The sequence below is a fragment of the Atractosteus spatula genome, chromosome 16 (genome assembly GCF_055471065.1).
Source record: "Atractosteus spatula isolate fAtrSpa1 chromosome 16, fAtrSpa1.hap1, whole genome shotgun sequence".
In the NCBI taxonomy this organism is placed as follows: Eukaryota; Metazoa; Chordata; class Actinopteri; order Semionotiformes; family Lepisosteidae; genus Atractosteus; species Atractosteus spatula.
In genome coordinates this window covers 10893469-10905961 of record NC_142721.1, presented here as the reverse complement: position 1 = coordinate 10905961, position 12493 = coordinate 10893469, and the positions used below count along the sequence as shown (strand labels likewise).

The 12493-nt window shown below is 39.3% G+C and overlaps 1 protein-coding gene across 1 annotated transcript in view; it reads left to right on the top strand.

The window, feature by feature from the left end:
• lrp4 (low density lipoprotein receptor-related protein 4) overlaps positions 1 to 10314 on the top strand; it is a 95300-nt gene extending 84986 nt beyond the window's left edge. Inside the window, exons 28-38 of the mRNA XM_088934941.1 lie at positions 1769 to 2072; positions 2388 to 2606; positions 2817 to 2951; positions 3252 to 3360; positions 3522 to 3714; positions 4917 to 5030; positions 5132 to 5252; positions 6235 to 6305; positions 6626 to 6710; positions 6931 to 7072; positions 8087 to 10314. Coding sequence (XP_088791067.1) covers positions 1769 to 2072; positions 2388 to 2606; positions 2817 to 2951; positions 3252 to 3360; positions 3522 to 3714; positions 4917 to 5030; positions 5132 to 5252; positions 6235 to 6305; positions 6626 to 6710; positions 6931 to 7072; positions 8087 to 8425 — 1832 coding nt within the window. The 3' untranslated portion in view covers positions 8426 to 10314. The remainder of the gene's footprint in view (positions 1 to 1768; positions 2073 to 2387; positions 2607 to 2816; positions 2952 to 3251; positions 3361 to 3521; positions 3715 to 4916; positions 5031 to 5131; positions 5253 to 6234; positions 6306 to 6625; positions 6711 to 6930; positions 7073 to 8086) is intronic.
• Positions 10315 to 12493: the final 2179 nt, after the last annotated feature.

Below are 12493 nucleotides of genomic sequence, written 5' to 3'. Positions count from 1 at the left end.
CAAAAAATAATTGCTTTCACGCTCATTTCATGTCTGTTATAGTGAGCGTCACCATTTGATGAAAAATGTGCCCTCATGAGCAGTATTTAAGGCTTCTTAAGTTGTACATACTCATTAAATATATGTGTGTAGCTATGCTAATGAATTCCATTGCATGGCTAAAAGGAGGGAACTCCCTTTTGGGAATGTAAATTTACTCATCCTTACCCATTTCTAATGGGATACTGCTTGTATACTGTATCTCTGTGAATAAGAGGCTTTGTCTTTAAAATGTACCTTTTAAAAACGTGAATATCTACATTTGTTTCCTAAAAGAAGCCTTGTAAGCATGAGGCAGGCCTGCGTTTTTCCAGGTAGTTAAGGACATCATTGTAGGTGAAGCAGACTATTATGCCATACAGTATTAAAGGGGAATTGTGTTTTAAGAGTTGCAGTTGTATGGTTTTTACAGTGTCGGATAAGGTTATGTGTGATCCTCTTGATGAAGTGAGTGCTTGCTAGAGTGCCCTGGATTCTCCAGGCCTTTACCTTGATGAAAACTAGGGCCTGGGTAGCAAGCCTTAATATGACCTCAAACCATAATGAACCTCAAACCATAATGAACCATCATTTCGGTTTTATGGGAGAATCTAGCAATTTCCATGTTTGAAATGTACCCCTCCAAAAAGTGACATAATGGGTTCATTTTAAATCTGCATTACTTTATTTTTATAGTTTTCGGTTATTCTTTAAGCATACTGTGGAGGAGACCGGCTTATTTAATGCAGCGCATGTGTTTCAGGACAATGGAGGGCTAATGAGAGTCGGGGGAACAAATTGGTTCTTGTTGCGAGTATTCTTGAATGCTACCAATGTGGCAGGCTGCTCCATTGTCATCTGACCAGCATGAGCACATCATTTGTCGCACTGGGATCTCTGTTTAACACTCTGAGGAACATTCAGAGACTTGATTAATAAATCCTCTCAGAGGTGATGTTTAATTAGGGGAGGGAAGAAAAAGGAAAAGTGTCCCCTTGCTGGATTCATAGTGCTTTCTTTTTGTTATGTTTATTGATTACTCCATCTCTGAATGTGAATACCTCTTTATATTCCTTAAAGGAATGCTTTGCATAGACTCTTTAGCATTCCATTTGAATTTACTTCTATATGCATTTATACTCTTTTCTTATAGGATGTTGCACATTATTGCAGATTTAAAAAGTGTGCAGTTGCTGTCGTGATTAGGTTTCTGATCTTGCTAAATATTCAGGTCATTGTTTTGCTCGTCTTTTGTTTTTCCGAAGCCTCCACAAAGGGTCATCATTGTTGACCGAATCAATGGACCATATGATAAAACATTTGTCATAACCATTCAGTGCCTGCTTGGCGCAGTGCCAGTATTCAGAGCTCTTTTCCAATTGGCCATCAGAAGTGAAAGGCTTATTCCATTCAATGTCAGCTTCCTTGAAAAACCTGTCTCAAAAGTGCTTTTTTAGGTGGATGTATTTGACCAATATAGTCTTAAAAATTTAAAATCGATTTGTCCAGTCATTTATGTAACTCATTGAAATCTAATGCTAAGCCCTTTATTCAAATATCACACTCACAACCACCTATTTCTTACTGCAACGAGACTCACGGTATGTTTTCTACGGATAAGAGGATTTGATTTGAACTTGCAAATCTACAAGACCAGTGCTTAACAAAAGACTGTCCCAGTTCTGAAGTGTTTCCAGTTGTAGGAGAAACAGGAAAGAAAATCACCCCTGCGCTGTTCGATCACTTGCAGGTTTTAATAAGTGCAGCCGGAGGAACGGCGGCTGCAGTCACCTCTGTCTTCCCAATCCCAACGGCACTTCCTGCGCCTGCCCCACGGGCATCCTGCTGAAGGGAGACGGCAGGTCGTGCGACGACGTCCCCGAGACCTACCTGCTCTTCTCCAACCGCGTCGGCATCCGCCGCATCTCCCTCGACACCAGCGACTACACCGACGTCCACGTGCCCGTGCTGGAGCTCAGCAACGTCATCTCCCTGGACTACGACAGCGTGGAGGGCAAAGTCTACTACACTGACGTGTCCCTGGATGTCATCAGGTACAGCTTCTGGGAGATGGGGGTGGTTCCTGCGGATGAGTACTCCCGGCATTTCTTTGCCCCTTTTTTTCCGGCTTACGATGCCGTAAAGATGAAAAGAAATAAAAATCGAACTCCACAGATAAGTTTAAAATCCATATTCATCCTCTGAGGTTAAAGAAAATCCCAATCTATTTCATCTTACCCATCATAAGTTGTTCTTTTACAATGGATTTTTTTTCTTATCATATTGAAGGTGTAGAAGAGAATCCTTTCCAATGTCTCCCATTTTCCAAAATATACATGAACCCTATTCACCTGTTTGTCTGTTTGCAGACGTGCCAACCTGAATGGCAGTGGCATGGAGACTGTGATCGGTCAGGGTCTGAAGACCACTGACGGCCTGGCGGTAGACTGGGTGGCGCGGAACATGTACTGGACCGATACGGGCAGGAACACTATAGAGGTGGCCAGGCTGGATGGCTCCTCTCGGAAAGTGCTCATTAATAACAGCCTGGATGAGCCCAGGGCTATTGCGGTCTTCCCAAGCAAGGGGTAGGATGTGCTTAATGAAAATGAAGTTTTCTGTGTAAAGAAATCAGCTTTTTTCTTCTAGTCTTTTTTAAGAAAAAAGTAAATAAACCAGTAGAGGCCAGCTGTATTGTGTCATGTAATTTATACTTTTTAGAGATCCATTAAAATCTAATCCCACAAAAGGGCCGTCAAGAGCCTAAAAATTGAGTGACTGTGTGCATTTATTTCCAGGTACCTGTTTTGGACTGATTGGGGCCATATTGCCAAGATTGAGAGGGCTTATCTGGATGGGTCAGATCGCAAAGTCCTGATCAATACTGACCTGGGCTGGCCAAATGGACTCACTCTGGACTACGACACACGCAGGTGCAAAGGATAACTTATATGTGGCACACATCTTTCTTAAGTAGAATTAGTTTTTATATATGATACTAAATAATACTTCATTGAAGGTTTTCAGTTTCTGGGCAAGAGGCTAGTACACCTCTGTAAGTGCTGTGGGGGCTAACTTTGGAGCTCAATCTTTAGAACAGTTGCAAGCCTGCAGAAAATTTGTGTGGTTTATTTTATTGGATTACCCTGAAATCCCTAAGAGGGGAAGAATTCCAATTGCTTCTGTATCGTGTAATATGTTGTAATAAATGAGTGCTGGTTGTCTCCATGCAGGATATATTGGGTGGATGCTCATTTGGACAGGATTGAGAGTTCTGATCTAAATGGAAAGCTTCGGCAGATCCTTGTCAGCCCAGTCTCCCACCCCTTTGCTCTCACACAGGTATCTATTTGTTTTATAGAAGAATCATCCCTCTTTCACATTTTTTCCCATCTGTCAAATCCATCTCTTTAAATAACACCATTCTCCCGAAATCCTCTCATCTCTGACCTTCATTTTCTTTTCTTGTTTGTCCCCCCCCCTCTTTCTTTTTCCATTCTCAGTTGGAGACGGTGTCTTCAAAACTAACCCCTCTCTTCCACCTCTCACAGCAAGACCGATGGATTTACTGGACCGACTGGCAAACTAAGTCTATTCAGCGTGTAGATAAGCACACAGGACGGAGCAAAGAGACTATTCTTGCAAATGTTGAGGGATTAATGGATATCATTGTAGTATCTCCTCAAAGGCAAACTGGTAAGGCTGAGTATGATCATTTTCTAAGTTTATGTGATCGGTGGGACAAATAAAGAGGAACTGCAGTTCTTTGGATTTTGGGGTTAGAAAGAATTGGCATTGATGAGAGCATTTCAAACCACAATGGAAGTAAAATGTACACAGTAATGTGTAAAGACTCCAATTTACATCACAAAATAGACTATTTCCAGGTATGTGCAGTGCCACATTTTCATAACTGTCTGCAATTCAGAACTTCTAGTGATGTGTACCGGCCCTATTACAGTGTAAACAGGCAAGGTTGTGAATACATCTATTTTAATCCAATAGAAATATTGCTCTAGACCTTGAGGCGGTTTTGCTGATACATACTACTTACTTGTTAACTCTGCATGCAGATCCACGTGGGAGCCTTTCTGCAGTGAAATGTCTGCCGGCACAACTTGTACTTTACTTATTCGATCATACATTACATTAGTCTGTGACTAGTGAGCAGGAAGGGCCGCTTCACGTAACAATTTGCGCAAGCTCTCCATCTCGCCCATAGTGAGACCATATAGTACTTTCACAACATTCACGATGTTGTGCTTAATTGTGAAATTAAGGTAAAATTTTGCAGTACTATCGATTTAATTTATCTGGTTACCGAGATTTAATAACGGGTCTGAGATTTTGGGACTGCAGTTCCCCTTTAATAGGATAATATCAGTATTATTAATTTTCCGTTGCCGAATGCCAACAAATATAAAAGATAAAAATTAAGACACAAATACAAGTCTTGGGTTATTTTCAGAAATATTTGCAATATATGGTATTCCCTTGATGCGGTTCATTGGGGCTCCTGTGTAAATGAATAAAAGTCAAGTGGAAGCATAGAAATGGTAAAGTGCCACCAGGATAAGGTGGGCATTAGTTAAACATGGTCAGCTTTCAGTAACACAGTAGCTCCTGCGCTACTGTGTTACTGGAACAGAACTAATTCTAATTCCCCACGTGCCCTATATTCTAGACAGGATCTTAAATCATTGGCAGATTGATTGTGAGTGAGTGGGGGAAAGTATTTGAGATTTTGAATTTAAAAAAAAAGCTGTTTGTAACTGCAATGCAAATGTAAACTGCATTTATAAAAAGAAAAAAAATGACCAAGATGCAATGCTTTTTGCTTGTTTGTGTGAGACTGGTTTTGACTGCTCCTGAACCTCGAATCTTCTCGCCTCCCCAAGGTACCAATCACTGTGGCGTAAACAATGGCGGTTGTACCCATCTTTGCTTTGCCAAATCTGGAGGGTTTGTGTGTGCTTGCCCTGATGAGCCTGATGGGAAGCCCTGCTCCACCAGTAAGAGAGATTTTAAATAAAGTCTTACGAAAATACGTTTTCACGAGTTTTGACACAAGAACGTAAAACTAACTGGTTGACGCTGGTAATGTCTCCTTCAGTTGCAGGTTATGTTCCCACCCCTGAGACCCCTCAGACCACCACCACCACATGGCCTCCCAAACCTCCCAAGATCCCCAGCACGTCTACTGACAAACCTAAAGCTCGACCACCTGTGGCAAAGTAAGGACATTAGTCTTCTCCTCTGTGTGAGCCGTTTGCCCTGTATCGTACATACATGAAAACATCCTTCACTGTATACATGATGCTGTAATATGGGGGTGACATTCAGCATCACTTAGGGATCTGAACTCCATACTGGTGGTTTGTGGGTTCATCCAGTTACCTTATCCCAGTTATTCTAGTCTACCAAGAAAGGTAAGTGCCATATCTAATGTCTTTTTGCTGGGTGTTAATCCCTGCAATAGGCCAGTGTACCTTAAATTTTTCTATCCCATGGCCAACATAAATAAAAATAGTTTTGAGGCACACTGCCCCTCCCTCCAGCCACATACATGTCACCAGACCAAACCTGTTATTAATTTTAGAAAAAAATGGATTTCAATATTTAACAAACATTTCTTTAACTGTACACAGTCAACTTTATCCAGGCAGGAATTGATGACGGGGAAACGCAGAGCTCTTGGTCAGCTACGCTCGGGCATTTTCCGTTTTTTTTTACTTTGTCAGACTGAACTCGCCCTCCACGCGTTTCCCATGCGGGGCACTGGTCTTGGATCATGGATACTGAGACACACAGAACGCGCAACATAGCCTAATGTCTCATCCAGAGAGTCTGCATTGTCTCTCCAGCTCTCGCCACTGGCTGATGCTCCTCTCAGCTCCGTGGCATTTCTGCTTCATCTTCATGAATGATTCCTCACCTCCACGTTGCCCACTGCTCAATGGCCATTTTCACTCTGCACTGAACTTCTAACTTGTATCTCTTTTGTCATTTTCATTTTCTTATTAACTATATATTTACTCTTGTAATATCTTTTGAATGATTTCCTTTGAATTTGTACGAATTGAAATATTTTTGCTGTTCCTGGATTTTACAACATGCTGCAGGGACTGAAACACACTGAAATGACAAATACATTGAATAACGTCTTTGGTTTTTGTACTGCTTTTATTGCATTCGCTTGTCTTTGCATTTTTGTAGTTGCACTGAGAAAGACATGAGTCTGCAACGCTGTATAACTGAAAGCAGTCAAGTTGTCAAGGCTTCGAATGGTAAGGGGGCAAATTGATGTTCTGGTTTTTAAAGTATGTTTTATGTATATTGTCCATGAATCTTTGTTTTTGATAATGAACATAGTTATATTACTTCAAACCATGATAAGCTGTGATTATGTGTACTGAATTTTTTTAACCATTTTTTATGTTTGCAATAAAATGATTTGCATTGGATGTTAAATTGGTTTGCTGAAAACCATAAATATGTAACATTTAATGTCTATGCTACTTGGTCACATTTGTACTGTACATGGTACATAATGTGAATAATCATAATCATTAATTAATAGTAATTATGTTCTCTTTCTTAAATGGAGAAGGCCTGCACATCAGCTATGTTATTGGAGGAGCTCTGACAATTTTGGCCATCCTGATTCTCATAGCTGCGGTCATTATATACAGGTAAGTCCAACAGCACTGCATCTCAATGTTTTGAGTAAATACTGTACTTCCAGTCACCAAGTACATTTTAAACATGGTATAAAATTCTGCAATGCGAGTGTAGTTGTATTGGTTTCCTTAAATTCACATCTTCAAAATAGTACAAGAAATGTCTTTCTTTGTGGAATCTGATGTTTTTGTAACAGGATTTCTGAATTTTGTTGTCTTGCTTCTTTTTTAGGCACAAAAAATCCAAGTTTGCAGACCCTGGAGTGAGTAATCTCACCTACAGTAATCCATCATACAGGACCTCGACTCAAGAAGTGAAAATAGAAACCGTACAAAAGCCTCCAATTTATAACCAGCTCCGATATAAAAAAGAGGTAAATGAAGATACTATGTATGTTTTGTATTATGTGTAAGGTTATGCTTTAGGTGTTGTATAATTTACAGCTATTGGGTAGTTTATAGAACAATGTTGATGAAAATAAGAACTAGAAATTCATATTCTCTGCCTTGAGTAAATTTGCAATATGAATGTACTTAATTCTATACAACATTTTTCTTTTTGCAGTTACAATTCAGAAAGTAGCAGGGTGTATTTCTTTGTTAGTGGGTTAAGATTCTTAACTTTTATTTTCTACACTTGCAAGTTCAACTCTCTCTTTCTTCATTACAGCTTTCTCATCCCTACAACACCCTGTCTCCTTTTACCTTTTGACCTGTTTCCCACACTTTATTAAAGGTAGCCAAACAGCATGACTGAAGGGACCTTCAGCACCCTAAAAACTGGCATGTTTTGTGTTCAGCTTTTTTTAACATACAGTATGCAACGTGTTAGTAGCCTGCATTATTAACACTTGTGCTGGTTTACCTGTGGGGATGTTTTTCAGGGTGACAAATGTTTTAATAATTACTGTATAGAATGAAAAAAACTTTTCAGTTAACCTTACCTTATTCAATCATTTCTTCTTTTCTTATTTAGATTTTCCTTTTTTTCAGCATTCAACCCCTTTTGCCTAGAAAGGTCTTTAGTGTTTAAAAGTTAAATGCAGCAACACAGCAGAACACAAGTTCCTGTACTGAAATCGTTCCAATATTGAAATTTAATTTCTGTCTTAAAAATGGGTGCAGATCAGGAGATGTGGTGTTCGGTAACATTATGGCATCATGACTCCCAGAACCTGACTTATAATATAAAACTTTATATAGAACTGAAATGGTCTGAATGATCAAAAACTGTTTCCACAATGCAGGCTGTGTTAGAGTATATAGACCTCATTTACATACTTTTGTTGTACTGGAATGCTGGTGTGCCAACTGTCAGGTTTTTTAAATGAGATTTATATTTTGTATTAATTATTCTTACTATCGCGCCTCCAATTTTTGTGATGTAGGCCAGCAGCGACAACAGCTACACCAAGGAGAAGATCAAGATTGTGGAGGGCATCTGCCTGCTGTCCAACGACGAGCTGTACTGGGAGGACCTGAAGCAGATCAAGCCCTCCCGGGGAGGGATCCTGCGGGACCACGTCTGCATGAAGACGGACACGGTGTCCCTGCAGGCCAGCAGCGCCTCCCTGGACGACACGGAAACTGAGCAGCTGCTGCAGGAGGAGCAGTCCGAGTGCAGCAGCATCCACACCGCCGCGGCCGCCACGCCCGAGCGGCACGGGGCCCTGCCGGACACCGGCTGGAGCCTCCCTCCGAAACCCTCAACCGAGAGCGAGGTGTGACCCCTCCCCCCCCCCCCGCCCCACAGCCAGGCCTCGCCTCCTCCTCCTCCTCCTCCGTTCTGCTTTCGAGTGTCTGTTTTCGTCTGCAGACTGCTTCCAGCTGTGCTATCGAACTTCATGGCTTCTTCCTCAGAGATCAGACTTGGAGACGGGTGGAGGAAGAAAACCACAAACTTGACAAATAAACATGAAGACATATCTGCAACCATTAACGGAACGACACAGCGGTCTGTTATTGGGCTACTTTTGTGTGTCAATTGTTTTGTGGACCATTGTTCTTGGTTTGAGCAACCTAATACTCTAATATGCCACTCATAATACAGCAAGTGATTCGTCAAATCTATTTATGAACTTTTTTTATACTTTGAGTGGTGTGTGACAAAACACGATAGGCTTTCCGAGAGTGAATTTAGTTAAACGTATGGAATTAAAATGCTTTTATCGCTTAGAAAAACATTTTCCTGTGTTTGTATTTCTGTCTGTGCCAAAGGGCAGGGCTGTTATTTTCAGACAAGGCCTTTTCACTTCTGGTTTCCAGGGCGTTTACAGGCTAGCAGTGATGATCCACCTGATATTACAGAAGTATTCAGTACAACGATTAGAGTAATTGATTCACATTTTTTAGAGCATACCGTTTTGCTTCTTACAAATAATGAATTGTGATGAACCTTCGTAACTGGATCTTCTAAAACTGTTAACATTAATGTACAAGGTACTCATGAATGAAAGGAAAACGCAGAACTGTTTAAAGTATGGCATATATGGGAATATGTTCTTTACATGTATGAATTGAATAGAAATTCCCCCAAAAAACATTTTATTCCTAGCTGTTGAAGTATTTTAAATCCCTCTGGAATTTTTTATTAATCAAGGTAGAATGTCTATTCCTGCACCTTGAGAGCGCTTTGCACACATGACTTATCACAAGACATGCTGTTTTTTTTAAGATACCTTCTGTACTATGCCCATTCTTTGTACTAACAGCCAAAAGGAAATGTCCTCGCCCAAAAACTTTTATTATGCGTTTCTGTGTACTTCTACTGTACATGGATCAACATTTCTGCAACTTGTACCAGTGACAACTTATAATAAGGGGGTGGGAGGGTTGAGTACTTCTTTGCCAAGCATAAGATTTTAAAATGTTAAGAAGTGTATTAGCAGACATGTTTTCTTCTTACATGAAAATGATGTTTCTAGGTTTAAAAGGGCTGTCATAAGAATGACAAATCCCCAGATCATGTACATCTCAAAGTAACATCAACTGGTTCGGTAACTCTTGCTGATCTGCTGCTAAATAGCACTGAGACCCACAGTTCTGGTCTTGGCAGCTACTTAAAGTCCAAGAATAACAGAGATTATGCTTATTAACTGAGAATTTTAATGTTCTGTGGCAACCCTGACAAAAGACAACAGTTTCACAATTCCGATTTAAGAATTGCTAACATGACTTGTACAGAATTCAGATATGGCATTTTTAATTGTTTAAATATCTTGTATTGATATATTGTATAAAGAATCTGATTTTTGTTGTACAAAGGGATTTCTTGATTGTGACTTATTAATTTTACTCACTGGAGAAAAATGTTTGCTGGATTTATTTAACCACTGTTTGTTCAGAACCTTAAATACTAGGGCTGTGCCAGTTATTTAATAGAGTGCTTTTTATGCTACAAAATATTGGTCACATATAACTTGTAAAGTTAACTAAAATATTTATAATTTGTTTTTATTTTGTGTACATACATGTAATTTTCCTTCTGCAATGCTAACAAGCTGTGCTGTGTGATATAGTGAGTAGCCATTTGTTCATTTGTAACAAGACTGTATTTGCATTGAGATGGAAAAATGTTGCATTTTTAACTGTACTTACTAAAAATGCTTTGGTGTTTTCGATAGACATTCTTTTTACTGAAACCGTTCAAATCTTTTGTAAATCGGTGACCTACTTTTCCTCCTTGTATCGGCTCAAAGAGGTTGTTCTGAATGCAGTTGCTTGTTCAAATTGTATTTAACTTTTCATTGACATTGACTTAAGAACAATTCTCTATTCCTCAAAATGCAGATCGGGTAGCCTTATTTTTTCATATTCATCCTCCTGCTAATGAAATCTTGTAATAGGAAAAAAACAAGTATCTATTTATTGGTATTTACATTCTTTAGTTCTCAATTAAATTATATGTAATTGGTTAGTGCTGTTTCTCCATAATGTGAATGTACTGTAGATCACAATAGCCTATTAATAGTTTAACATACAGAACATCTTGATATCACAAATATTTGCAATGATTCTTCTCACACTATGTTAGAAAGTTCTAATGATCTGACATAATATTGCATTTAACAGAATATTAACTACCATTACACCTCCTGAGTTCTGCAAGTTTTGTAAGTGGAACGTAGCCTTAATTTTAAAATGTTTTCTATGCTAGAATAGATTCCAACATTTAAGAACCTTTTAGACTTTATCAAACAAAGTTGTGAAGTCTAGTACAGTATTTAAAACTAGCAGCTCTTGTCTGAATGCGTTTCAACATTTTAAGTTGATGACTTTATGGTTAGCAGTAGTAATTTGTCAGTGTTTTGAATATTTAAAAGCAAAAGGACCTAGGCCTGAATTAAGGATCTTTGTTTAATACTTCAGACTGGTATGTGTAGACAAACTACAGCATGGCTATTGTGTGGTTTAAATGCTACAATTAACTCTCAGATTATTTGGGGTTTTTCTTCCCATGATCCATTGTGAATTAGAGAACAGAACTAAAGTTTTTGAAGTAGATGAATAGCTAAATATAAAATTCAAACTCACTTCACGGTTTCAATGGATACCATACCTGCTAGACCGGAAAGTGAATTTCTTATTCAAATCTCTAGCCACAAAACTTAATGAGGTTTTTTTCCCCATTTAAAAGCCGGATGGGAGCCGGAGTTCACGGGCTAGGACACTGACTCTACTAATTATAAACTCTGAGTCATCTTTTGCCCAAAACACAGTTTTACATTCAAATTGCAGGGTTAGTCTTTCATGCTATACAACAATTCCACATCCTGTCTTTAAAATACCAAGATTTTCCTTTTAAGAAGCGAGGACTGTTTCTTTCAAAATAACTCGCAGTAGACACCTTTGAAAACTGTTTCTTAATGCTGGCATCATTCATCTATACCAGCCTGTTTTATACCACGCATAATGTAGCAGTTCTGGATATGAATACTTCTGATAAGTTCTTGTCTTGGATTAAAGTACAAACACAGATAAGCAGTTATGTTAGGGTGCATTATTAAAAGGCTTTTATTATATTTAAAAAGGAATTTACATTTTCAAATTATTGAACATTTACCTTTAACCTCTATCTTTAAATAACTTATTATAATTTCACTTTGTTTCTCGTAATAAACCTTATAAACCATAATGAATCTTACTAGTAAGAGGGCTTAATTTCACAATGGATATGAATAATCTAATGAACACCACATTTATTGAAAAAAGGTAGTTTGCCCTGTTAAATCTAGTTTGCTGCAGGTTCTTGCAAGATCCATGCAGCATAGAATACCAGTCATAACTGCAGCAAACTGACGAAGTTAACAGGGAGATGACAATTTTCTGGAACAGGTTTACCGACATTGTACTGATATGACATTGGTCAATTCATCATGTTGATTTCTATTTGTTGCAAATGGGTCATAGGCTCCTTGTAGCTGTGGTGCCTGACAAGCAAAGCCAAGCCTGGGCACTGGTATCTGAACTCCACACGCCACACATCATCCCACTGATCTTCAAATGCACATGCACGACTGTCTTGCAATAAACCCACTGAGCAGAAGAAGGGTGTGAATTGTCCTGCTGGCATGCTGTAACATCAGGATGAGCTCACAGGAAGGGCAGCAAGCAGCCTGACAGTCAAGTTTCCATCTGTCATGATAGGTGGGGTTCGATTTTGTTTGCACTCTCCCACCCAGATCATCACCTCCTCATCACTGGGTTTGTTGTACACACAGTTGCTGTAGGCCGTTAGAGTGGTCTGCACAAAACCTTTGATTCCTCACACAAGAGGACTGGACTCCACTTGGCAA